Below are 25,908 nucleotides of genomic sequence, written 5' to 3' on the forward strand. Positions count from 1 at the left end.
GTTAGTAGGAGATAAGAGTCTCACTGACTTTGCTGCCCAGGCTGGCTTTGAAGCATAACCCTCAGTTCTCAGCCACCTGCGTAGCTAGGATTAGAGGCATAAGTTGGGAGCTACCAGCACCCAGCTCTATTTGTCTTTAAATAGGCATTATTTTCAAAGCTGAGAAGGTATAAAGTGGTATATAATGTACATGTTGTCTGCTCCTGGATCTGTCCAGTATTGCCAGTTTTTTAGGTAGCCTTCCAGAGAGAGAGGAAGAGCGATATAGCTGTCATCTGATTTCTTGAAAAGTGTTTCATGGGCAAGTAAATCTAGCAAAATGACAAAATGAGTTAAATCTTCCTATGAAGCCTCAAGCATCTCTTTCATGTTTATTGGCAGTTCAGAAATGCCCTTCGTTTTCCACCTGTGTCATGGTGGCAATGATAACCTCAGTGAGAGCTGGCATCTCATTTACTGAGGGAATGAGAAAGTATCTCCTTGTCTTAGTGGGATTTTTGTATTTATGCTACAGATTTTGGGGCAGGGGGATCCGTGTGGGACTTGAACTCAGGGCCTGGGGCTATCCCTGAGCTCTTTTGCTCAAGGCTAGTGCTCTACCACTTGTGCCACAGCTCTACTTTTTTTTTTTTTTTGCCAGTCCTGGGCCTTGGACTCAGGGCCTGAGCACTGTCCCTGGCTTCCTTTTGCTCAAGGCTAGCACTCTGCCACTTGAGCCACAGCGCCACTTCTGGCCGTTTTCTATATATGTGGTGCTGGGGAATCGAACCCAGGGCTTCATGTATTCAAGGCAAGTTCTGTTGCCACTAGGCCATATTCCCAGCCCCACAGCTCTACTTTTGATTTTTGAGTGGTTAATTGGAGATAAGAGTCTCACAAGGACTTTTCTGCCCAGGCTGACTTAACTGCAATCCTTAGATCTCAGCCTCCTGAGTAGCTAAGATTACTTGTGTGATCCACCAGTGCCTGGTGTACAGATTCTTTAAAGGTGGAGAATATATATTAACTCTGTAAACCTTGATATAAAAATCAGATCTATTTCATCCAGGCGTGTGCGCACACCCCCCCACACCTACACCTGTTTCTCAGCGTTCTTTTTGAGGTGAGTGTAGAAGGAAAAGAGAGACTGTGGAGTCTCAACTTTTGGCTAAGAATTTGCAAGTACCTAGGTTATGATTGTGATGTGGGACTACGTCAGCGTAGAGGATGAAGCTCTATGATGTGTTAACCTCATTTGGAGCTGGTGACAAAGGATTTGCCAATAATATCTCCTCTGTTATCTGTACTCCCCTCACCTTCCTTCCCAGATAAACACAGGCTGCATTGGCCCCACGGTCAGCTTTAGACAGTGTTGGACAGTGTTGATGTTACTGAAGAGGCTGTGAGAGGAGGTTATTCAGAATGGGTATTATAGATTCAGAAAATCATTTTATAGTGGTTGGCAAGGGGAAATATCTTCCTTTTGGTTCTGCATTTTTGAGTAATATTTAATGGGAATGGGGTGGATTAGACACTTCCTTCCTTTCTAAAGAGGATTTGAGTGCAGTGGTGAGAGGGAGGAATTAGCCTGCTTCCGTTTAGAATTCTGCCTTTTTTTTTTTTTTAAGGAAAATGTCCCAAAGTGCTTCTGATGACCAGGCACTTCTTTAAACTGACAGCTGCCTGTGAAATGTTAATGGATTTCCTGGCAAATAACTAGCACAGGACCCTTCTTTAGGCATTGACTTACTGGAGCTTTTTACCCTAGTTTTACTACAGAATGATTTTTTTGAGAGATCTATAATAAAAATCGGTGTGATTATTTATAACAGATTTTTCTCTTTGGTAAATACGTTGATCACTGCCTCCCCCTCCCCAAGGTGCAGGGCCCAGAGATAAGGCAAGTCATGCCTTGCTGAGAGGAGGGTGTGTACCGGGGAGAAACAGGAAGCTCTGCTTCAGCGCCTAGCTCGGCCTGCGTGGAGGTTTCTAACCCTGTGTCAGGTGTGCTGAGGTCCCTAGACAGGACACACTGCTGTTCTGAGCCCAGCAGCTTGGCCGCTAAGTATAAACACTCTATAAAGCGTCTCACCTCACTGTAAAGAACTATGACTGCATTACAGCTGAAGGAGCTCTCCCATTCAGGCCTCTACCGGAGAAGGCGAGACCGGCCTGATAGTCTGAGAATAACTGGGCTTCAGGAGGAAGGACTAAGGTGAGTGCAGAGTCAGAGTTGGCTAAAGGTCAAAGGCTCCTAATGACTGAGTGGGACTCCTGCCTGTATGGATGCAGTGATGGGAAGTGCACACCGAGAGGAACCTTTCAGTTGTGACTACACGTGGTAGTCACAGCTCCAGCCCTCTTTTCCATTGCCTCACCAGGACTAGGCTTTGGGTGGTCTTTGCTGTCTCTCAACCAAGAGTGCTATTTTGTCTTTAAAAATTGATTGTACACCAGAGTCGTTTTAAAACTGGAAGCAGTTGTCCATGTCTCCTCCTCCCCCCTGTAACTTAGAGATAGTTTGTTTTGGCTTATTTAAAACATGTTTCTGTGAGGAATTTTTCTTCCAGTGTGTGTTGGGGAGGGTGGCATGGGGGTTGGGAGAGGTTCTTGTGATTCTTTGTTACTGCAGTGTTATAACAGAGGAATGCAACCTAAGGTTGAATGCAGATTGAATGCAACCTAGGAAGGAAGGCTAAAGTTAACAAAAGCTTAATTAACCTAAGTCCCAGCATAGAAAACCCATGTGTTAAAGTACCTGTGGGGAAGGTTTGGATTTTCTGTTTGAGATGAAAAGTTCTTGCTTTTGTGCTGACAGAAGTAAAGAAAGACTTCCTTTTTCTTTTCAATTATACTTATCGTACAGTACTTTGTTTTTTGAACTCCTGATTTGTTTGAATATTCTGAATAATAGGTAGGAGGGCTACTTATAACTTGTGTACTATTGGGTTTTATTCCTAGAAATACATTGTCACCGTTTATTTAAAATACTCTTAAATTTTGCAGGGAAAAAATTGACAAGCTTTCTAGCTTCTCCAAATTTGTATTTGCCACATAGCCAACTTATAGTATAGGAACTATACTTTGGGAGGGAAATGTGGATTTGAAAATTACTGACTTTTCCAATTTTTAAAGAATATGGTAGTAGTAAATACTGTGATAATAATGTTATTAGTCTTCATTCTTTGCTGTGTCATCTGTCTTATCTACATTTAATGTATTCTGTTTTTTATCTACATTTAACGTGTTAACTTTGAAGTCATTGGATTAAAGTTTTTAAGGTCCAGAGTTGAAATATTTACTTATATTTCACCCTCTGTTCTGGGGGTCCAACTCAGGGCTTCACAGATACTAGACAGGGACCTAAACACTGAACTACTCTCTAGCCCTGAATTGTTACAAATTTTAAGTGCCCAGAGTGAAGCTACACAAAACAGTTGTAATTTCAAGCGTGAGGTTCTAGAATTTCCTTTTTGAAAAAAATTAAGATCGGGCCAGGCAGGCACAGTGGCTCACAACTGTAATTCCAGATATTCCGGAGGGGTTGGTAGGAAGATAGTAGTTTAGGCAAAAGAATATGAGACCCTGTCTGAAAACTAACAAGCAAAAAGGACTGGAGGTATTGCTGAGGTGGTCACAAACAGGCCCTGAGTTCAAACCCCAATACTGCAAGAAGAAAAAAAAGATCTATGAAACAACGTTCTAAACCAATCTTCACAGAAGTCAAAATTCCCCGTAAATAAGATTACTATATGCCTATGGCGGTACTTATTTACATAGTTCCAGTGATTTTGAAACAGATTATTTTTAGCTTAGAATTTAAATTAAAAGAGGAAGAATCAATGTTACATGTTGCTTGAAGAAAAATACTTTTCCACATATTTGGGTGATAGAGTTGCCTGGCAATACAAGGGATTTGGGTCATTCCCCCCACCCCCCACCCCGCCACACCTTCTCCCCACCCTAGTGTAGAGAGAATGACCACTGCACTTTAGATCTTCAGTTTCTCATCACTTTGGAGGTAGTTACAAAGAGCCTATTTTTTAGTATTAACTCAGGTTTCTTGACTGAAAGGAATCACAGTGAAGAGCTTGGGGAGTTAATATACACCCAAGTTTCAGTGCCATTCAGCTGGTTAAGGCATATTATCCTTTGGGTCTTCATTTTTTAAAAGGGGGTAAAAATACCATTATTGAGTTTCATTTACCATCTCATAAAATCCTCACTACCAACTCACTGAGGCAGGCAGTATTCCTGGGAATAGTGGCCCATAGGGTTAAAACATTGTTCAGTTAATTTTTACTAAGTGTCTACTATATGCTAAATAACATTGCAATGTAAATAAGACACTATCCTTCCCCTAAGGTGAGTACATGAAACCTAACCTTTGTAATGCTGTCTCAAGTATTGTACAGGGCCCATCATTAACTCTTTCTTACAGGTTCATTTTCTTGGCATGCATGTAGACTCTAACAGAAAAAGGAGCAGAGATTGGAAAAAGTTGTGTTTGTTGCCAGAAAACGTTTTTTAAAATAGTTTAAATAAATGCTTTCTCTGAAACATAAAATACAATTATTTAAAGTAGCACCGTGACACACCTACAAATACTTTGATTTTGAAATTTGACTTTGATTTTGATTTAGAAATAATTTTGATTTTGAGCTTAAAATTATTTGTAAAAACAAATGTGAAAGGCAGTATGACAAACTGAATTTAACAGATTTTTGTCTTACATCATTAAACATGACCTAAAGAGTTAGAGGAAGGTACCTGTATAACAAACACAGCCAAACATGACCTGAAAGTTACTTACTTTCCTCACATTTAGTAAGACCCATGGTATTTGAGGACAATAGGGTTTCATTGGACTACGAAATCATTCTGAGTCATACCCTTCTCTGTAGAGCAGTGGCTGTACAGATTTTTTTTTCTTTAGGTCCAAGATCTCGAACTTGAATGCAGTACCTGATGTTTTCACTCATTGGCTAGCACATTGGCTAACCCCTCTACAGAATTTTTGACACCCTCAAATAACATCCACAATATACCTATGTACATATACGTATTCTCTAGCTATTTATTCTCTCTCAAAGTATTTTGTACCCAAACATGCTGTTTTTGTTTTGTTTTGAGGGAACCCAAATGACAGATACACCTAAGCAATTAATTCTCTCTTTAAAATTTCAAAGTTATGCACAGAAATTGGAGGGACAAAGGATGAACAAATGCAGCAGTGGTACTCACTATGTTGACAATGAACTATACAGTTTGTGGGTGGGGACAGTATGGAAAAACTGGGAGAGAGTTACATTGTCCAAAAAAATTAAAAATATACAGTTAACTATTTCAAAGTTGAGGGCTGGGAATATGGCCTAAGGGTTAAGTGCTTACCTCGAATATATAGAAAAAGCCAAAAGTGGCACTGTGGCCCAAGTGGTATAGTGCTAGACTTGAGCAAAATGAAGCCAGAGACAGTGCTCAGACCCCAAGTTCAAGCCCCAGGACTAGCAAAACAAACCAAAACAAAAACTTTCAGTGTTAAGTTTGCTGTCCCTTAAATGTGAGAACTCTGATTAGGGACTATTCCAAATTCAAGAATAGACTGGCTGGGCCAGGAGCTAGTGGTTTATACCTGTAGTCCTAGCTCCTTTGAAGACTGAGAGAGCTAGGGTTGGGTTTCAAAGTTAGCTTGAGCAAAAAAGGTACATAAGGCTCTTCTTACCTCCGAAAAACTGGAAGTGGCAATGTGGCTCAAGTGGTAGAGGGCCACCCTTGAGCAAAGAAGCTCAGCAAGAAAACAGGGCCCTGAGTTTAAGCCTTGATATAAACAGGGTTATTTATTGGTATGTGAAAATTAGACAAAATTTATGACAAAATCAGTGTCCATAAATAACATTTTATTGGAACACAGCCATGTTTGCTTATACTTGCTGTCTGTGGTGGTTTTGTTACATTGGCAGAGTTGAATTGTGAAAACGATTGGTATGGTCCAGAAAGATGCAAAGTATTTCTTACATGGTGCGTTATAGAAAACCTTGGCTCCCCTCTGACCTAGTGCTGAGGTAAACCCTAAGATCGTTCCCTCTTCCTTTCATTAAGCTTCTCCTCTATTCTCATGCCTCCTAGTTAGATGCCTGTGAAATGAGGGCTATGCCAGCCATTTGGAATGAGTGTAAATCAAAAAGTGTAATTTGAAACTTACAGGAATGCAGCAGTGAGCTTCTGTGACTTGCTTCTTAGAGTGTCTTCATGCTCTCCTTTCCCATAGGACTAACCTTGAATTTCTCTTTTCTTGATTTCTAAGTGGATCGGGATAATCAGGAGTGGAAATACAAAGCAAATGTAACCTTTACTACTGGTTATTGACTGAAACATCTCATATCTTTCTAGATAAAGCATATAAATATTTTCAATGGTGAGAATGTCCTTGCTTTGGTTTGAAAGTGAAAAATGATATCCTGAATAATATATAACTGTTTATTGAGTCTCTGTATGGACCCTTGTATTATGAACTTTGTGTGTGCATGTATATGTTTTCTCATGGTCCTGTAAAGGAAGAACTGGTATCTATATAAGGCGGTCATCGCTTTGATTCAAATAAATCAGTACTCAGACTGGAGGGTGGAGTAGATATCTAGTCTATGATGTGAGTTTCCTGCCATGCCTGTTTTGTAGTTTATTGTTTGCTTTTTGGCTGAAAAACTATGTTCATATTTTAATTTCAGTCTGTTAAATAATTTGGGAGGATAAAACTGCACTTTGCCATTATTTGTCTGTCATTATTTTTTAATGATTGAGTGAGGCACATTTAGTTATCTTAACAGTGAACAAACATGTCACATCATTATTTTTTCTCTTTGTACAAAGAAGTATGCATTTGCTAATTTTGCTTTATAGCAGTAACGTTTCCATATGTTTTTGAGCATTATCCATAATGCTCATACTGTAGTAACTGGGTTCGTAGGCATGCCTTCTCACTCTCTCCCTGAGTTCGTATGATAGAGGATTCTCCAAGGCCACAGGCCATTTCCTTTGCATTAGTAGCACCTAACACAATACTTGATTGGTGTTCACTGTTCAGTATCTATTCCCCATTGAATGAAAAAGTGAATGAGAAACTAGGCTGAGAACTACCTAGCTTACTCCAGGATAAACTCTTCATATTCAAATTTTCTAGTCTTAATTTTAAATTTAAATTCATCATTCTACTAAGAGAATCCAAAGGCAGGAATACACATATCAGAGTATAGATCATAGTACTAATTCTGTAATGTGTGAAACTTACTGTCTAAAGGAGATACATTTTTGTATCTTGTCTAAATATTCTTCTGTAGTAGACCAACCCTATTAGCATAATTATTTTGTGATCCATCCTTGTTGGTGCATGTATCCATAATAGGGTCCATTTTATCAATGAATGGTAGTTCATTTGGAAGATATAATTTGTCCAGTCACTTGTTGGTTGACTTTTTGATTGTTTTCAGTCTTTGTCTATTTCAAATAAAGCTTCTCTGAACAGTCATGTACACATCCTAATATGGATCTCTGCTTTCATTTTGGAGTAAGTAGATTACTTAGCTAACTGTATATTTTCTGAGAAATAGCTCAGTTGTTTTCTAAACAAACTGTATTATTTTCCAGCTTTAGCCATTCTGTGGTTATCTTACTGAGATTTTAATTGTGTTTCCTTGGTGATTCATCAAGTTGAGTTACTTCCTATGTTTACTTACAGTTAGTATATCATCTGGCAAAAATACATGTTCAGATTTTTTTTGTCCATCTTTGATTGGCTTGTTACTTGCAATATTAAGGTGTAATGGTGCTTTATGTATTCTATGTACAAATGCTTTTTAAAAAGGTCTCCTCCCATATTTGCTTTAACTTTTATAAATACCTCTTGAAAAGCAAAATGTTTTTTATTTTGATTTTTTTGTTTTTCTTGTATGGTTTATACTTGAATGTCCTATTTATAAAATATTTCCCAAACTCATGGTTAAAAGATTATTGTTAAATCAACTTGGTGCTTTTGTACTATTTATTGCTTTCCTGGTGATAGGGAAAGTCTATATGACTCATCTCCAATAAGCCACCAAAACAAACAAATGAACAACAATAACAAAAAAACAACTGGCAGTGGAGCTGTGGCTCAAGTGGTAGAACAGTAGCCTTGAACACAAAAGCAGGGCAAGGCCCAGGCCCTGAGTTCAAACCTCAGTATTGACACTGAAAAAAAAAGTAAAAGAAAAAGGGTTATCTTAAAACACAAATTGTGGCATTGTACCCTTGGTCTAAGTTCTTAAGGTCATCCTATTATGTTAAAGGGTTTATTAAGTTGCATGGTTTCTGGATTTTTATATATAAAATTTATTTGCCTAAACATTTTTAGCTCAGTCACATTCCTTAAGGGGATTTGGGAATAGGAACACATTCATTATCTATTATCACATTGTAATCTTATGTTTCTTTGGGGCTTATCAGTAATGGGTGCCCAGTCCTGAGATCTGTTACAATAATCAGTACATATCAACACCTGCGAGGATATTGTGACTTGAAGGTCGAAGGGGCAAAGGTGTATGGAAAGAAATAACATCTTTTAGGACTTCTACTTGTAGCAATACTCCTAGCTACGAGGGACACATTCCACTGAGAAATAGATGTCAGTGGTCTAAGTTTTGAAAACATTTTGGGGAAAGGGAAAGTTGGCATTCTGTGAATCAGCAAGTGTTACACTGAAACTTGGTGTTTGCTGGCATGTATGTGTTGTGTTGTATGAACATATCGACCAGTCTATAATTAGCATAATGTTCAGGAGTATGAATAGATAGGCCAGTCTATAGTTATCATAAGGGTCAGGAAAGATGACTAGTGAAAATCTTGATGTGTTGCTGTTACTAATTTATCTCAATAAAGCCCACTGAAATCAAAAGAAAAAAGAATATTTCTCCTAATGACTGGCTGAGAGAATGAACTAAGTAAAATGTGAACGTTTTGCTCTTACTTCCATGGAGCAGAGATGAATTTCTTTCATTTGTAAGAAGTTTGTTCTGGAAATATGGACGTGGCTTGCTGAAGGTGGATACTTTAGTTGTGAAGAATCTGAGTGTATCCAGGAAATGGAAAATAAGAGTTCTTTTCTTTGTTGCAGTTGTTTGTTTTTTCTTTATGTCCTGTTTGCTCATTTTTATCTTTGGGAGGGTAACGGGAGCACAGAAATAGAGAGACAAAGGGTAAACAGATGCAGCAGTGGTGCTCACTAAATACTATGCGGAAAATGAACATTATAACTTACAAATGGGGATGAGAGGGAAAAACAGAGAGAGACAGAGACAGAGAGACAGACAGCGCAAGTCAGGTGACATTGTCTGACTTAACTATAACAAGGGAGGGGACCACAATGTAATGGGGTCCGAGGGGGGGAATCCCCCATCCCTCCAAGAGTCCACGACTCAGAGACAGTCTCAAGTAAAAAGGATGGATTTATTGAGGAAGTAAAAAGCGAACTGACCGGCCAGGGCCACAGCGCAGACCTGGGAGCTAGGTTATAAAGGCAAATACCACATGGTCAAGTGTGCCACACACAGATGGCCAATGAGGTTACACTTACAGAGCATGCGAGTGGAGTTACAATCTGCCTCATAGCAACTGTTTTGAGGCAAGTGTTTTTGTTGTTGTTGTTGTTTTGCCAGTCCTGGGCCTTGAACTCAGGGCCTGAGCACTGTCCCTGGCTTCTTTTTGCTCAAGGCTAGCACTCTGCCACTTCCTGCCACAGCGCCACTTCTGGCCATTTTCTATATATGTGGTGCTGAGGAATCGAACCCAGGGTTTCATGTATTCGAGGCAAACACTCTTACCATTAGGCCATATTCCCAGCCCCATAGCAACTGTTTGAACCAACCTATCACTTTAGTTGGACTTGGCACACAGATTTGGCGGGGCTCACATGATGCAGGTGGATATGCCTACTCTTGGGAGGGCACAGGTTTAACCTTGAACGTTCCACTACTCAGGTGGTCAATCAGTGTACACAATCTCATCACAGAGAAGGGGAACTTCCCTGAATGGGGGGCGAGGGGAGATCTTAGCGAAAATGGAGTGGGCTTCTGCTCTCTTTAACTACTCTGAGATGGAGTCAATCTGACACCCCTCAACAGCCAATGATGGCGCTGGCCAGATCTGACCTCCATATTACAGTTTGAAAAACAAAAAGTTAGACTCTTCACAGGCTAAGGACCTTGTATTAGTGATTTCATCTATTGAACTGAGCTCTCTTTTCTTTTTGGACAGACAAATGTTAGATGTTAATTATCGGGCCTGGGCACCTGTGCCTCGGCACCCATAATCCTAGCTACTCACAAGACTGAGATCTTCAGATTGTGGCTCCAATTCAACCCAGGCAGGAATATCTGTGAGATTCTTATATCCAGTTAACAACCCCAAAGTTGACATTGGGTCTGTGGCTCAAGTGACAGCACTGGCCTTGAACACAAAAGCTAAGGGACAGTGCCCAGGCCCTGAGTTCAAGCCCCAGTACTAGCACCAAAAAAAAAAACCTTTTAAGTTCTGGGGCCATACAAGACATAGGAGCAAAGTGTCTCTGTGTCAAGCACAGAGAATTTTCTGAAAGCATGACCTCTTAAGGGTGAGGAATGTCTAAGATGTTGGAGGTCCTGGATCCCAGTGGCTGGACACTTTGCCCCTTTTCAAGTAGTGCCAGGCTTTAAGGCACAAAATGGTGTGAGTGAGCCAGAGAAAAACTCCTGACTTCTCTCTTTGCCTCCTCAGCTTTGAAAGCTCGGAAGGAAGGCAAGTATTACTAAAGGACAAAAAATGTGAATAATGACATGACTTAGCAGCTTCTCCAGAACTGCGTGGGACCCTGAGAGTGTAGTCTCAGGACACTGGAGTACTGACTCAGGCTGCCTAAATTTAGATGAAAATATTCAGCAGATAGGAAGGTAAATTGACCTTTTAAAGTCTGTTTATATACCTGTGTAGCAAGTGTACAAATTGATTCTGGATGAGAAAACACTGACATTGCCTTATGAGCCATTATGATACTATTTTTCTGATTGTATTTGAGGTCCGGCTAATGAACTGTACTAGGAGATTTCTACTTCTATCATAAAAAGCGTTAGTGCATTCCATGTGGTGTTTGATATAATAGGAATATAAAATTTTGGTTGTACCCTTTTTGTTTTGATTGTTTTGTTTTTTGCCCATCCTGGGGCTTGAACTCGGGGCCTGAGCACTGTCCCTGGTTTCTTTTTGTTCAAGGCTAGCCCTCTATCTCTTGAGCCACAGTGCCACTTCCGGCTTTTTCTATTTATATGGTACTGAGGACTCAAACCCAGGGCTTCATGCATGCTAGGCAAGCACTCTGCCACTAAGCCACATTCCCAGCTCCCCTTCACTTTTTTTTTTTTTTTTTTTTTTTGCCATTCCTGGGGCTTGGACTCAAGGCCTGAGCACTGTCCCTGGCTTCCTTTTGCTCAAGGCTAGCACTCTGCCACTTGAGCCACAGCGCCACTTCTGGCCATTTTCTATATATGTGGTGCTGGGGAATTGAACCCAGGGCTTCATGTATACAAGGAAAGCACTCTTGCCACTAGGCCATATCCCCAGCCCACTCCCCTTCACTTTTAAGTAGGATAAAACCATTGACTTTTTGTTTGTTTGTTTGTTTGTGATGCTGGAGAATCAGGCGAGGGCTTTCTCTACCATTGTCTTTCTATACCCCGGTCCCCCAATCATTGACTTCTGATACAACCGTAACTATTACTAGTGGTCTAGATAGTGTTTTCACTTATATCCAGTCCATGTGGTTTTTATTAGTTTATTGAAATCATTCTTAGGGCTTCATTTGATTTGCTAATAGATTCTAATCTCTTTGAAGACTTTTTTTTTTTGGTCTAGACTAATAATTTGACCTTGTGCCATTAGTTTTGATTATATTTTCACTTTCTTATCTGTAACCTTCAGTGACAGATTGCAGGATCTCCTGCTGCTTTACTAATGCTTGGTTTGGGTTAAAGCACTAAATAGGTCATAGTCATTCAAGTGCATGTTTGCTGTCCTGAACTGAAATGCTTGGCGACAGTTCTGTTTATAAAAGGGTTTGAGCAGGAAGTTGCCTAGTCCTCCAGTGAGGAAGGCTTCAGTTTCATTTTCACATCATTTAAGTAATGAAATATTAAGAGGTGTGTCCCATACATGGATTAGCCCACCTGGTGCCTGTACTAGGTGTGCCTTTGTGCCTCATTTACAACAATTACCAAAATATTAATAATTCACGAGTTCCATGGGGCTCTTCCTCTCCCTAAGCGTTGCTCAGGATCCTTTTTGCACACTGTCCTTGAAGGTATATGGTGGGTGAGGGAACTGGATGCCGCCTCTGGCCTCTTTGTGGCAGTAGAGGCCAGGCTCCACAGTGAGGAAGAACCCCTCAAGAACTCCTGCAAACAGGCACAGGGGAAGCAAGCTGGACAGAGTTCTTAGGAAGGCCCTTGAAGTCCTTGTCCTGTTTCAGGTTGTGCTTCCTCCTAGCCAAAGAAAAGGAGGGGAGAAAATGGAAGGCGAACAGAGCTGGTTTCTGCTCATTCAAGACTTTCTTCTCACAGCACTCATTTTTCCAGGACTCTTCATTTTAATTCAGCATCTCGGTTGTTTGATTTAATTTATGTATCTGTGAGGGTTGGGAGAGGAGTAAATGATAGGAAAAGAGAAAAGCGAATGAGGTGCTATGCCATCTCCTAGCCCCCCTCCTCTTTTTTTACAGAAAGCATTTCAACCATTACTTTAATGCATTTTAGATATTGTCTTTGCTTTAGATATTGAGTAAGGCTTGTTGAACCCTCCCAGAGCTGGATTCCATACTCACCCCTGCCCCACACCTCTGGAGAGACTCTATACACAGTATCCTACAGTGTGGCCCTTTTCACTGCATAACAGCATTCTGAAACTAAAGGACTGTGTAGAAAACAGGCTGATACTTCTATTGCAAGAGTAAAGTGGCAGGAAGAGAAACACAGGAATGGCCATGACGAGAAAAGGTAGGGGTACTCCGAGTGAAGCAGCACTTCTCACAGTGAGTTGTGTCCGTGGGAGGTTGAGTGTTGGGGGAGTTGCATTCTTGTCCCCTCCACCCTCTGCAGGAGCAGCAAGAGCTCAGTTGCCCTCTTGCTTCTGAGGATTGACATGGGCTCTGTCCTTGTTGGTGAAATATTACAGGAATCCGGACTGGCCACCAACATGCCACCAGAACAGGGTGCTGTCTGGAGGATACCCTGAGCTGTACTGGAGGGAGAGGTAGGCCCTGGGTTGAACATCAAGTCCCTTTGCTCACTGCTCTGACTTGGAGAAACAAAGAATGGAATTGACTGTGTGGACTTCCATTTATCTGACTTTGTCTTGGCAACCCACACCTTCTACCCCTTTCTAGTTTCAGATGTAAAAGTGTTTGTTTTAAGTTCTTACATGAGACTAGTTACCTTGTTGCATAAGCACCAGACATCTGGGGCCTCCCAACTACAGTATCCTGACCCTATAGGCTTCCTATCATCAGTTTGTATCTAGCCAGGAGAGAAAACACAATAATCTGAAAAGTAAAGTTCAGTATGTAGGAGTGCTGGTGGCTCATGCCTGTAATCCTAGCTACTCAGGATACTGGGACTCTTTATTTCTAATTAGCTAGCAAAAAGTTGAGGTGGAGCTGTGGCTCAAGTCGTAGAGCACTAGCCTTAAGCAAAGCTGCTAATGGGCAGCACCTAGACTCTGAGTTCAAGCCTGAGTACTGGGACAAAGAAGGAGGAAAGGAAGGGGGTAGGAACTGGAGGAGAGGAGAGAAAGAAAAAGAAAGAAGGAAGGAAAGGAAATAAATTGGAAGGGCTACCGTGGAGCCACTATTATCGAAGGCCTGGCATGAATCCTCAGGAAGAAGCCACCAACCCCCACCCTCAAATGGCAGAAAACTCCCCAGAACTGTGTGCTCTAAATCCTCCCTCTAGCATGCCAGTAAACTGAGTAGCTCCCTACTTCCTGCAGAACTTCCTGTAGCGCGGGTGCTGCTAGCTGCTGAATGTTACAGGAGCCCAAGGCGCTCTGCTTCAGAAGGCTGCTGGCCAATTTGCCCTGGGAACTGGACATGTGAGAAACCACCCCAGGAGCAAATCCGTCCCCTGAATTGTCTCTGCAGTGCCCTCTACTGACACAGATTCAGTACTGCATACTAAGAAGAAAGGTGAAGAGGGATGCTCAGTACTCCATGACCAGTGACCAGAAATGTTTTAGTGATGCTCCCTGAAGACAGCTCTCTCTGAGGCCATCATTACTGCAATATCACACATTATTGCGAGGTTTATAGAATTCCTCCTAACAAGGAGCTTCCTACTTAAGGCCTCCTTTGAAAAATCAGAATTTCATTCTGTGCCAAAAGATGGTGAGCACAGCAGCCAGAGCAAGACTCCTAGGGGAGCCAGCAGCCCAGCTGTGGGTTCACCCAGGTGGTCGTGATCATATCGTCTCCACACTGCTCCTCCATATACTTACGATAAAATCTATGTTGTCGCTAAAACAATTCCTTTCCCTGTACACGTCATAAAATTTGAAATTTTTAAAGACAGAAAACTTTTAAATTTAGCAAAAAAGAAAAAGGAATTTTTTTCAGTTATTCAGCTTAATCACGGCCAATAAGTTTAAATATTGTTGTGTGTGTGTGTGTGTGTGTGTGTGTGTGTGACAGAGAGAGAGAGAGAGAGAAACAACAAGTGATAGTAGATTTGAGTAGGAAAAGTATTTTCACTTGACTTGGGTAAAATATTTTTACTTTTGTCCTTCATACTAAAATTTTCTCTCCCTCCCTAGGTCTTTTTTTAACCTTATTGAAGAAAGTAGGCCTCACATTAAGCTTAGTCATAGAGTAAAAACTCCAGTTGACTTCCTGTCCCAATGTGGTCAGTGTTCGGTGAGATAGCTCTGCTGAGTCAGAACTAAAATAAGAATGTAATTTAGAGCCAGAAAGGCTGGTGCTGGTAGCCAGTATAGCCATATAAAGAGCTCCTGGAGGCACTAAAAGGTTTCCCTGGTAATCTGGGCATCTCTCAAATCAACATTCAGCTAAAAATAGTGTTCTATATATAAAGTGCAGGGCTTCTTCAAATGTGTCTATTTTGATCAGGACACAATATCTTTTTATGAAGGTGTTTAGGGGTGAGAAACATTAATGGATCACAGAATGAAAGGTAAAAGTGAATAGCAGTAAAGGAGGAGTCTTACAGGTACTCTTCAGGGAAAACATTTGAAAAGTGAAAGAAAAATCACCCAGGGGCTGGGGATGTGGCTGAGTGGTAGAATGCTTGCCTCGCATACATGAAGCCCTGGGTTCAATTCCTCAGCACCACGTGTATAGGAAAAGCCAGAAGTGGCGCTGTGGTTCAAGTGATAGAGTGCTAGCCTCAAGCAAAAAGAAGCCAGAAACAGTGCTCAGGCCCTGAGTTCAAGCCCCAGGACTGGCCAAAAAAAAAAATCACCTAACCTAAGAGGGAAATTTACCAGAGTTGTTGAAGTTGAGTAAGATGTGTACTGAAGGAGCCCCGCTGAAGGGCGCGGAGTTGTGCGGGCGAGGGAGGAGTGCAGCAGCCCACCAGCTCTGCCCTGGTTAAACACCCTGTGCTCTCCCAGGCATCCAGCTGAATTGTTTGTAGACTGGGAAGCACTCAGTTCCATGTCGGTTGTTATAGGTATGGTTAAGAGTTCTTATTTTTGAGGGCTCTTGGTGTTCTTGAAGAAATGAGGAGCATTTGTGTTTCAGAACACATTCTTCTGTCTTGTAGCTCTGTGTCTGTTTAGATGTGTCACTCAGAACTGGATACGCTGACCACCATTATTAAATATCACTTGTAGCCAGGCACTAGCAGTACATGTCTACAACGTCAGCACCAGGGAAGCCGAAGCAGGGGGATCATGAGTGAAAGGCCAGTCTGAACATAGTGACACCTTGTCTGAAAAGAAAAAGATGATTATAGTCCCCTTACACCAAGCCTGTTTTCTTTAAATATATGTGGTGTGCAGGTACTTTCTAAAAGAACAGACCAACATGTCAAAGTGGTGAGGGGGAATATAATTGATTCTTCTCTGTCTTTCACTCATTTTCTATCATAAGCTTTATTAAATCGGGTGATGGAAGAGAGCAAATTCATCTTATGAAATGAAAATGAGGGCTGGTGATCCTGTCCCAGTGTGTGTACACTCCCACATGGCATAAATTATTTCTTAGTGGGCATACGTTGGCAGCATGTTCTGCTGCTTCCTCAGGCTCGTCTCTTAGTGTCTTTCTATGGCGGATTGATTGTGTTATGAGAATGTCTCCTTGTAGCCACTGTTGGCCCAATGCAGGTAGTAGGTTAGTTCTGTTGTGTCTGTGTGGAGAAAGGATGGAGTATCACTATTGCTTTTTCACTGCTCAAGATTCAGAATGTTAATGTCAGAGGGGATCATGAAGAAAGGGGATCATGCTATGAGGAGCATTTCCATCTCTCTCCTCTTCTTTCCCCGTTATTGCTTACACACCAAAGTCCCTGTTGGATGGGTGCTTGTTGCTTGGGACACGTTGAGGAATTTACAGAGATCATCCAGAGAAAGATGCTACACAAGAAATAGGCCCCTGGTAAGTGGAGGTGTGGCTCAAGTAGTAACAGTATACCACCTTTAAAAAGCCAAGCCAAGTGTTATTAGGCCCTTCTGAGTTCAAGCCCTAGTACTTGTAGCAAGGTTGGGGGTGGGGTGGGGGTGGGGGTAGTGGTGGAGAAGTAGGGAGACCTTAAGTAGGCTGTCCATACTTTTGAAAGTGGCCAAGATTGAGTGACTGGTCTATTGATTTTCAGTATCTGTGCCCCTTCTGGGCAGAGTATATCTGACCCTGTGGAGCACACTTAGGACTCTGTTGACACTGAACAAGAGGCAGACTACTCTACCTGACACCTGTCTTGGATGGCCCTGCGCTGCTCCTAGATCTGTGGCTCCTGAATGGCCTCAGACACCCAACAGGGAATTCTTACGTTGCCTCCATCCTCGAGAATCACTGTGTCTGAATTGATTTTAGGACAAAGTATGTGCTTGCTAGGTTACTTCCTGGAAGCTTTCAGCCTGCAACCAAGTAGCATTCCACTCATTTTTTTTCTTAAAGTATCATATGGTTTATGGTGCTGTAATTCTATCTCCTGCACAAGGTATGTCTTCCAGATAAGTTTTGCTTCAAAAAGAGATTTTTCAAAAGAAAAATAGCCAAGTGATAATTGCTTTATCCTAGACACAACCTCATCAAAATTCTTAGGCATTTGGATTGTTTTCAGGTCCTGGAATGGTGCATTAATAATAGAGAGATAATTTAAACTAGTTATTTTATTTTTGTTAAATGATTTTTTTTCATTTAGTCTGTTCGATTATACTTAACATTCTACAACAAAGTCCCAAGTGTCTCTTCCTTTGTTTATTTGTTTGTGCAGTGCTGTTGGGAATAGCAGGACCTTTCACCAAGTACATTACCACTTGAGCTATTTCCCAGTTCTTTTGTTTAAATTTGTTTACTATTGGTTTTGAGACAGGGTCTTTCCACAAACTTTGCCTGAGCTAATCTCACACTCAAAGTCCCGCTTCCACCTTCCTAGCAGCTAGGATTACAGGTATGCACCTTTTTACACGGCCTCCCTCTGTTCTACTTTGATAATCCAAGTATGCAAAAGTGTGCAGCTTTTCATTTTAAACTAATTGAAGAAAAATGTGCTTTTCTTCTCATTCTCATGCTTCTATGGTAATGTTTTGTTTTGCTTTGTTTGGGCAGGGTGGGAGTTGTGCAATCAAGAATTAGGAAACAATTCTAACACACAAGCCAAAATGACATATTGATGGCAAATCCATATCCGTTTCTGGATGACCTTTGTCTGTTTCCTCTCTCTTTTAAGAGAAAACATAGTGTGTTTGTCCTTGAAGCTGGGACATAAGAAAGAACTTTGTAGCTATATTATCTTTACTTGCAACTCATACTTGTATTGTTTTTAGTAGTCTGGGAAAAACCAGTGTAATGTAGTGATAGATCACTTGCCTTGGCATAAGCAAGACTCTGGATTCATTCCATTATAAAGGAAAAATGTTCCCTTATTTTTTACGTGTTTTGTTTGTTGTTGTTATTTAATTTTGGTAACTGTGCTTATGATCATGTTCAGACTTCCAGGTATTTGAGCTCCTATAAGTAGCTGCAGTGTTTTGTATTATGTCTCTAAGCAGGTTACCTACCTTTTGCCATTTGTAGGTGAAGTTTATTTTGGCTGAAATCATGGAGTTTGCAGACTGGAAGAATGTCAAATTTCGTAGCCATCTCTACCGGACACTAGAGTGCTGTGTCATGTATGGTGGATCCTAACAAAGTATGAGGCACACTGGCACAGGGCTCCAATTCCACCCTTCAGTAAGTGATAGATTTTGGCACACAGCAAATAAATTAAGTGATGAGTGTATAAAATAGAAAAGTCTCTATTCTGGTTATCCAGGAGAATGGTTGGGGCTAAGACCTGTCCTGGGTTTCCCAAAGACCCAAGTCATGGTGCTGAGCCTTTGTCAGATGATAGAATGAATGTCTTTGGGAGGAACCAACTATTAAGGAATGTAGAACCTCAGGCAAGCCTAGATGCTCCTCGAGTCCTTCAATAAACATACTCTTCAGACCCAAGGGCCTTTTTGGTATTTTTGAGGAACATCGTCCAGACCTCTGCAGGGACTGTTCCGATGATGCTGCAATCAATGGCTGGCAGCTTCATTCCAGGACATTGTGGAGACTTTTCTCAAGTTTACAATCATAGCCAAGAAGATTGTTTACATTTCTTAGAGTAAAATAATTAAGTAACAAAAAGTGGTCTGAAAGTAACAAAATACATGGATAAAACTTTGAGCAGTGGTGTTTATTTGGCCTTAAATTACTTACTTGTCTTCCTTGGGAAAATAATAAAATACACTCTTTAACTCTGCTCTGTGGTAGCTAAGTCAGAGAAATGACTGCTTGCCTAGTCTTTTTTGATGCTGCTTAATCTTTCAGTGGCCCTGTAATTTCTGACCCTTGTTCAGGGCACACTAGGTACTATGCTAGAAATCTCTCTACATCATCTTATCCTTGCATATGGAAGAAATTATATGTATATCTGTATACTTTTTCCCTGATCACATTGTGTACTCAGAAGTAGAAGCTGTGACTTGTATCTACTTGTGGATTCATTCGACAAGTATTTTCTGCTGATTATGGATTAGACACTTTTTAGGGTCTGTTGCATCATGAACACATAGTAAAAGATTGTGTTCAGTATTATGTAAAATTCACAGTGAGACAATGTGAGCAGTTACTATTTTAAGAAGATGTGGCCAGGCATCGTGGTTCATGCCTGTAATCCTAGCTACTCAGGAGGATGAGCGCTGAAGATTGTGGTTCGAAGCTAGCCCAGGCAGGAAAGTCTGTGAAACTTATCTCCAATGAACCACCAGAAAACTGAAACTGGCACTGTGGCTCAAAGTGGTAGAGTGCTAGCCTTGACAAAAAAGCTCAGGGACAGTGCCCAGGCCCTGAGTTCTAGCCCCACAACTGATAAAAAGAAAAAGGAGAAGAAAGAAAAAAACGACATAGACCTTATCAGAGGAGCTACTAAAGGAAGGGTAGCTTACTTGACTTTTACCATTGTATTTAGTGGGTGACTTGTCTAAGCCTCCTTGCTGGCTTTCAACTCTCACTTTAGTACCTCCATTGTTTCTATATTCATCACCATACAAGATACAAAGAATTTCTTTGCCAAGAACTTTTATGCTAAAATCAGCTTGTTAGGTCTTTTGCTCCTAGTGAGAGGCTAATAGAACTGAGGTATGGAAGAGAAGATGGTCTAGTCTTTCAGGCCCCATCTTTCTACAAACCTTCCTCTTTCTCCTTCTGGTTTCCATTTAGGATATTTCTCTGTTATAGAAAGTAAGGAAAGGAGAAAAGAATGAAATCTAGGAAAAATATAAACCAAGAGACAAAGCCACGAAGCTCTATTTATTTATTTGTTTATTCTATTATGCTGACTGATTAAACTATTATAAAATATTTTCATGCTGCATGAACATTTGCTCATATCACCAATTTGTTTTGAAGTGACTGTTATTTAAAAGTCTGTTTAAGCAGATCCCAATAGAAAAGGAGGAAGTCAAATTATATCCCTGTTTGTAGAAAACAGTTTTAAGATGCCACCCAAAAATGGTTAGAATTTACAAATGAATTCAATAATGGTACAGGGTACAAAACCTACATGCAAAAATTAGTAGATTTTAATACACTGATAAGGTAATTAGGAAAGCAATCCTATTCATAATCTTTTTTTAAAGAAAGAGGAAAATATCTAGGAATAAATTTAAACAAGGAAAAGAATAATCTCCCTAATGAAAATTACAAAACACTGATGGGAAAAACTGAAGAAGATATACTCAAAAAGGGAAAAAGACATCTGTCTTCATAGATTGGAATAATGAATATTGCTAAAATGTCCATAGTGCCCAAAGCAGGCTACAAAATCAATACAATTCATATAAAAATGCCAAGTTCATATTAAAATATAAATTTCCATTACGCCACAAAGATTCAAAACTTTAAAGCTCTCCTGAGAAGATAGAACAAAGCTAGAGTTAAAATACCTGACTTCAAAACATACTACAAACCAGGCATTGGTGGTTCATATCTGTAATCCTAGCTATCAGGAGGCTGATTTCTGCGTATCTCAGCTTGAAGGCAGCCCTGGCAGAAAACTCCGAGACTCATACTTCCAATTAATCAATAAATAGCAGAAAGTGGAAGTATGTCTCAAGTGGTAGAGCACTATCTTTGAATGAAAAAGCTAAGAGAGAGTACCCTGGCCCTGAGTTGAAGCTCCATTATAGGCAGGTGCACACACACACACACACACACACACACACTACCAAGTAGTAGTAATCAAAACAACATGGCACTGGCCTAAAACTAGCACATAGACTAGTGGAGAAGAATAAAGAATCCAGGAAAAAAAAAAAAGAGTCTATAGATTTGTAACCAACTTATTTTCATCAGAGGCAGTAAGAACACATCAGAGAAAGAAAATTTCTTCAATCAATGATCTTAGGAAATCTAGATATCCAAATGCAGAAGACAGAAACTAGACCTCTACCTTTCACCATAAACAAAAATCAACCCAAAACACATCCAACTCTTAAACTAAACCCCAAATCATTAAACTACTAAAAGTACCAGGCACTGGTGGCTCAGGTCTGTAATCCTTGCTACTCAGGAAAGTGAGAGCTGAGAATGGAGGTTGAAACAGCCCCAGCAGGAAAGTCCATGAGACTCTTATCTCTAATTAACCAATAAAAAGCCAGAAGAGGAGCTTTGACTCCAGTGGTAGAGCACTAGTCTTGAACAAAAAACGTTAAAGGACAATGCCTTAGGCCCCAATACCAGTGTGGGCATGCGCACGTGCATACACACACACACACACACACACACACACACACACACAGAATTTATAGAGGTAGCTTAGTGGCAGAGTGTGTGTGCTTCACATATGGAGACCCATATGGAAGCATGTGTACAAGTGATCTAAATTAACATATCTCCAAAGATGATATACAAATGCCAACAAGTATATGAAAATCATTAGCTAAATCCAGATAAAAACAGGGTATCATCTTACCTGAGTTAGAATGACTTTTGTTAGGGCTGGGGATATGGCCTAGTGGCAAGAGTGCCTGCCTTGGATACACGAGGCCCTGGGTTTGATTCCCCAGCACCACATATACAGAAAACGGCCAGAAGCGGCGCTGTGGCTCAAGTGGCAGAGTGCTAGCCTTGAGTGGGAAGAAGCCAGGGACAGTGCTCAGGCCCTGAGTCCAAGGCCCGGGACTGGCAAAAAAAAAAAAGAATGACTTTTGTTAAAATGACAGAAAAGTAAACACTGGTGGGAATGTAGAAAATGGAGAACTCTCATACAGTATTGATGGGAATGTACATTAGTGCAGCCATTATAGAAAACAGAACTCTAGGCATCCACACACAGTGAGACCAAAGGAGGATACTCTTAGGGGAGGAACCAAAAAGTGCAATGTTAATATGCCTTTGATAAAATATTTATTGAAATGAATTCCAGGATATGGAAACAAGAGGGTTTTTTTCTTTGTTGTTGTTTCTGTTTTTGTTTTGTTTTGTTTTGTTTATTTATCTGTCTTTGGGTGTTGGTAAGGGGAACACAGAAATGGAGGGACAAAAGGTGAACAAATGCAGCAATGGTACTCACTAGATACTATGTTGAATATGAACTATACAACTTATGGGTGGGGATGGGAGAGAAAAACTGGGAGAGAGAGAAGGAAGGTGTGATATTGTCCAAAAAGATATATATTCATTACTTGGCTATATAACTATAACCCCTCTGTATATCACCTTTACAGTAATAAGAAAAAAATTAAAAGTATGAAGTATTTGTAAAATATCTTTCAATAGGTGAATGAGGTGAATATTACACCATACATCAGTACTATGGAATACTACTCAGCAATAAAAAGGACCACACTGGATGGATGGGCACCCCCCCCACACACACACACATGCACACACCTCTTGAGCCACAGTTACATTTCCATCTTTTTTTTTTTTTTTGGCCAGTCCTGGGATTTGAATTTAGGGCTTAAGCACTGTCCCTGAGATTCTTGTTGCTCAGGGCTAGCACTCTACCACTTGAGCCACAGTGCTACTTCTGACTTTTTCTATATATGTAGTTTTCCTCAAGGAACTCAGGTACACAGTTACTTATAGAATACCCATGAGACATCTTGAAGTCAAAGTTTCCCTTTTGAGAATGGAATCTAAACTGCACGTCATTGGAAAGCCATGTTATAACATAAACACAGGCTATTCCTTTGAGTATATCCTATTTAAATACTTATCTCTTAAAACCAAGCCAAGGTACCCAGTCCTGGGTGGCAAACCTAGTCTATGCTTCATAAACAAATCTCCACTCTGTCATTTCAGAATGTGAGATTGGGGAGAATATGTAGTCTCTTTCTGTCCAAACAGTGGCAGTTTGTAGAAAACAGTTTTAATATGCCACCCAAATGGTTAGAATTTACAAATGAATTCAATAATGGTACAGTGTACAAGACCTACATGCAAAAATTAGTAGATTTTAATACACTGATAATGAAAGTAATTAGGAAAGCAATTCTATTCATAATCTTTTTTTAAAGAAAGAGGAAAATATCTAGGAACAAATTTAAACAAGGAAAAGAACAATCTCCCTAATGAAAACTACAAAACACTGATGGGAAAAACTGAAGAAGATACACTCAAAAAGGGAAACCCAGGTCTTCATGCATGCTAGACAAGCATTCTACCACTAAGCCACATTCCCAGCCCCATTTCCAGCTTTTTGATGATTAGTTGGAGATAAGAGTCTCATGGACTTTCCTGCTGGGCTAGAGCAGCAGCAGGGCTGGGCAGCAGTCCTCAGATCTCAGCCTCCTGAGTAGCTAGGCTTACAGATGTCTCCAAGCTTCTGTAAAATCTTTTTCACAGTTCCCCTTTGTCTCTTGCTTTAGGTGGAACAGCGCACCGTGCTAAAAGGACGGGAGCTATAGAAAGATACTGAGCCCTTTTGTGGCCAGTAGTGCTACATCATCATCATCATTATCATTGCTAGCACAATTATGAAACAGTACTGTGAACTGAATATAGCAAGGAAGCCAGAGCATATGATAGCTTCCTATTAGGATAAGATTAAGAAGCCCTGGCTCACCTGTTACAGGATTAACTGAGGTGAAATAGAAGAGAGTTATACTTAAGCGCCATCTCATTCCTATTTCTACTTACATCTCTTCATTGAAGCCTTTGTTGAATTCTTGCTGTGTCCTAAGAGAAACGATAAGAGAAGGCAAAACAGCACTTAAAGGTTCAGGGGTTTGCTAATTGTTTGCATAGCTAACATCCACACCCTGGGATTGTGGAGCCCAGGTCAGGTGCCAGCAGCATCCGTCTCAAGACCCGAAAGCTTGTGAAGAGGGTCCAGCAAGCTCTCCAAAAGATTCTATGCTCTCGCAAGTTGAAGGAGCGCAGTGTTGGTTCTGCCTGACAACAAATGCCCAGGGCATATGGAAATTTGTTTCTCTTGAGGGCCTATAAGCCGCCCTCTGGCCCTGTACTAGTGTTTATGGTCATAATCCATGGAGAGGCTGCTCAACAAAAAGCCTGTCACTACTTTGTGGAATGTTTTTTTTAGAACTTCTAGGAAGCCGCAGTAAACTCAGACTACTGTGCAACTGAGTGCTGTGCTGCTGAGCTCTTAACATGAAGCGCGTCAGTAGTGACCCTGGCAGCTGGCTGACGCGCATGGGAACAGTGGGAGTGACCCTGGCTAGGAAGCCCGGAGGTCTGGGTATTGTTCCTCCTGCCTTGTCGCCCTGCTGCTCTGATCCCTGAGCTCTGGAGCGCTCAGCACCCACCATGGCCTTCTCTAGCCGAACACGCCCCTACGCTATCCCGGAGAATGAAGAGATCCCCCAAATGGTCCTTAATAGTGTCCACGAAGAGAATGGGAATGAAGATGAGAGGGCTGTGTCCAAATTGCAGCGCAGGCACAGTGATGTCAAAGTCTACAAGGAGTTCTGTGACTTTTATGCAAAATTGTGAGTCTCCCCTTTCCTGGAATGCCTCCTTCTGGAGCTCGAGATTTTCAGCACTCCATTCCCTAGCAGTTTTGCTATGTCTTCATGTGATTCTGTGTTGCAGGGCTTTTCATGGGGGGTCTGGGGACCCTAGGGATGGCTCATATAGCTATCCTCCTGGCCAACAGGTTGCCTTGAAGATTTCCTTTCTCAGAGGAGAAAGAAAGTGTTGTCATCACAAGAAGAGTAGAAAGTCCTTGTCCTCAGTAGGTTTCCAAAAACAGTATGTTTTCATTCTGCCCGCGGGGGAAGGAGAGAGTTTTAGCCGTCAGGATTTACACTAGGAAAAATTTACACACTTGAACTCTTCGAAGATAAAGCCAAGTTTAAGCAAGATAAACATTTTTGTTGGGGAATTAACTCAGTAACCAATATTTTACTTAGTAAACTCGCAAGATTTGGATTTTACACATTGTTGTATTTAAGGAGCAGAAAACTTGTTTCACACATGCTAATAAAATGAGAATAATAGAAAGCTGGATTGCTGCTTCCTATGTGAGGTTAATATATAGAAGTAGATCTGCAAAATCAATCATGATGGGCTTGTTAGAATTCTATATTAAGGCTTTTACATAAATATATCTCTCCTCATATATTTCTTAATATCAACACTTTTTAGTGAAAATTGTGCCTGAAAAGTTAGTTACTTATAAGTAAACTGATGACAGCCATAACTGTCACTTACGTGTTTTAAGGTATATCATCTATCATAGGTAATATTTTAAAATTGACTGTTTAAGAAGTGTACTATTTCAGGAGTTCAAGACAAGAGAGGAAAGAGAAATGTAAGTGGTTGGTAGGAAGGCAAGATGATTACCATTTCCTTTTCCCTCCTTTGTTACTAAGAAGATTACTTCATGAAAAATACATATCACATCATCTCTAGACCAGTCTATTTTTCTAGTGTGTGAAATAATTCTGTACTTGTTTCTGTAGTGTCTACCTATTTTGCTAATTCTGCTTGAGTATTTGATCTTGGGTATGAACTCTATACAATGTAACGAGTACGACTAGGTCAGTGGAATTCCAACATTTAGATCAGGGGATCACTTTACACTCTTCCCGTGCTGGAGGATGGGGGGAGTATTGAAGTCAATTGTCAGTATACTGTATAAGAAATTCAAACGTGAGAAAAATAATAAATATTTACAAATTTATCTAAGAGCAATACTAACATGTTAG

The 25,908-nt window shown here is 40.7% G+C and overlaps 1 protein-coding gene across 7 annotated transcripts in view; it reads left to right on the forward strand.

Annotated features, from left to right (window-relative positions):
• Lims1 (LIM zinc finger domain containing 1) overlaps positions 1-25,908 on the forward strand; it is a 98,163-nt gene that overhangs the window by 48,128 nt on the left and 24,127 nt on the right. Inside the window, exon 1 of one of the 7 annotated variants that reach the window (XM_048352488.1) lies at positions 1,182-2,194. The exons of 3 other annotated variants lie outside the window; for them this stretch is intronic. In XM_048352488.1, coding sequence (XP_048208445.1) covers positions 2,088-2,194 — 107 coding nt within the window. In that variant the 5' untranslated portion in view covers positions 1,182-2,087. Of the gene's footprint in view, positions 1-1,181; positions 2,195-13,807; positions 14,216-23,552; positions 24,688-25,908 lie in introns of those variants that run through there. 3 more of the 7 variants (XM_048352492.1, XM_048352495.1, XM_048352487.1) reach the window with 3 other exon arrangements.

The sequence above is a fragment of the Perognathus longimembris genome, chromosome 8, assembly GCF_023159225.1.
Source record: "Perognathus longimembris pacificus isolate PPM17 chromosome 8, ASM2315922v1, whole genome shotgun sequence".
NCBI classification, from domain to species: Eukaryota; Metazoa; Chordata; class Mammalia; order Rodentia; family Heteromyidae; genus Perognathus; species Perognathus longimembris.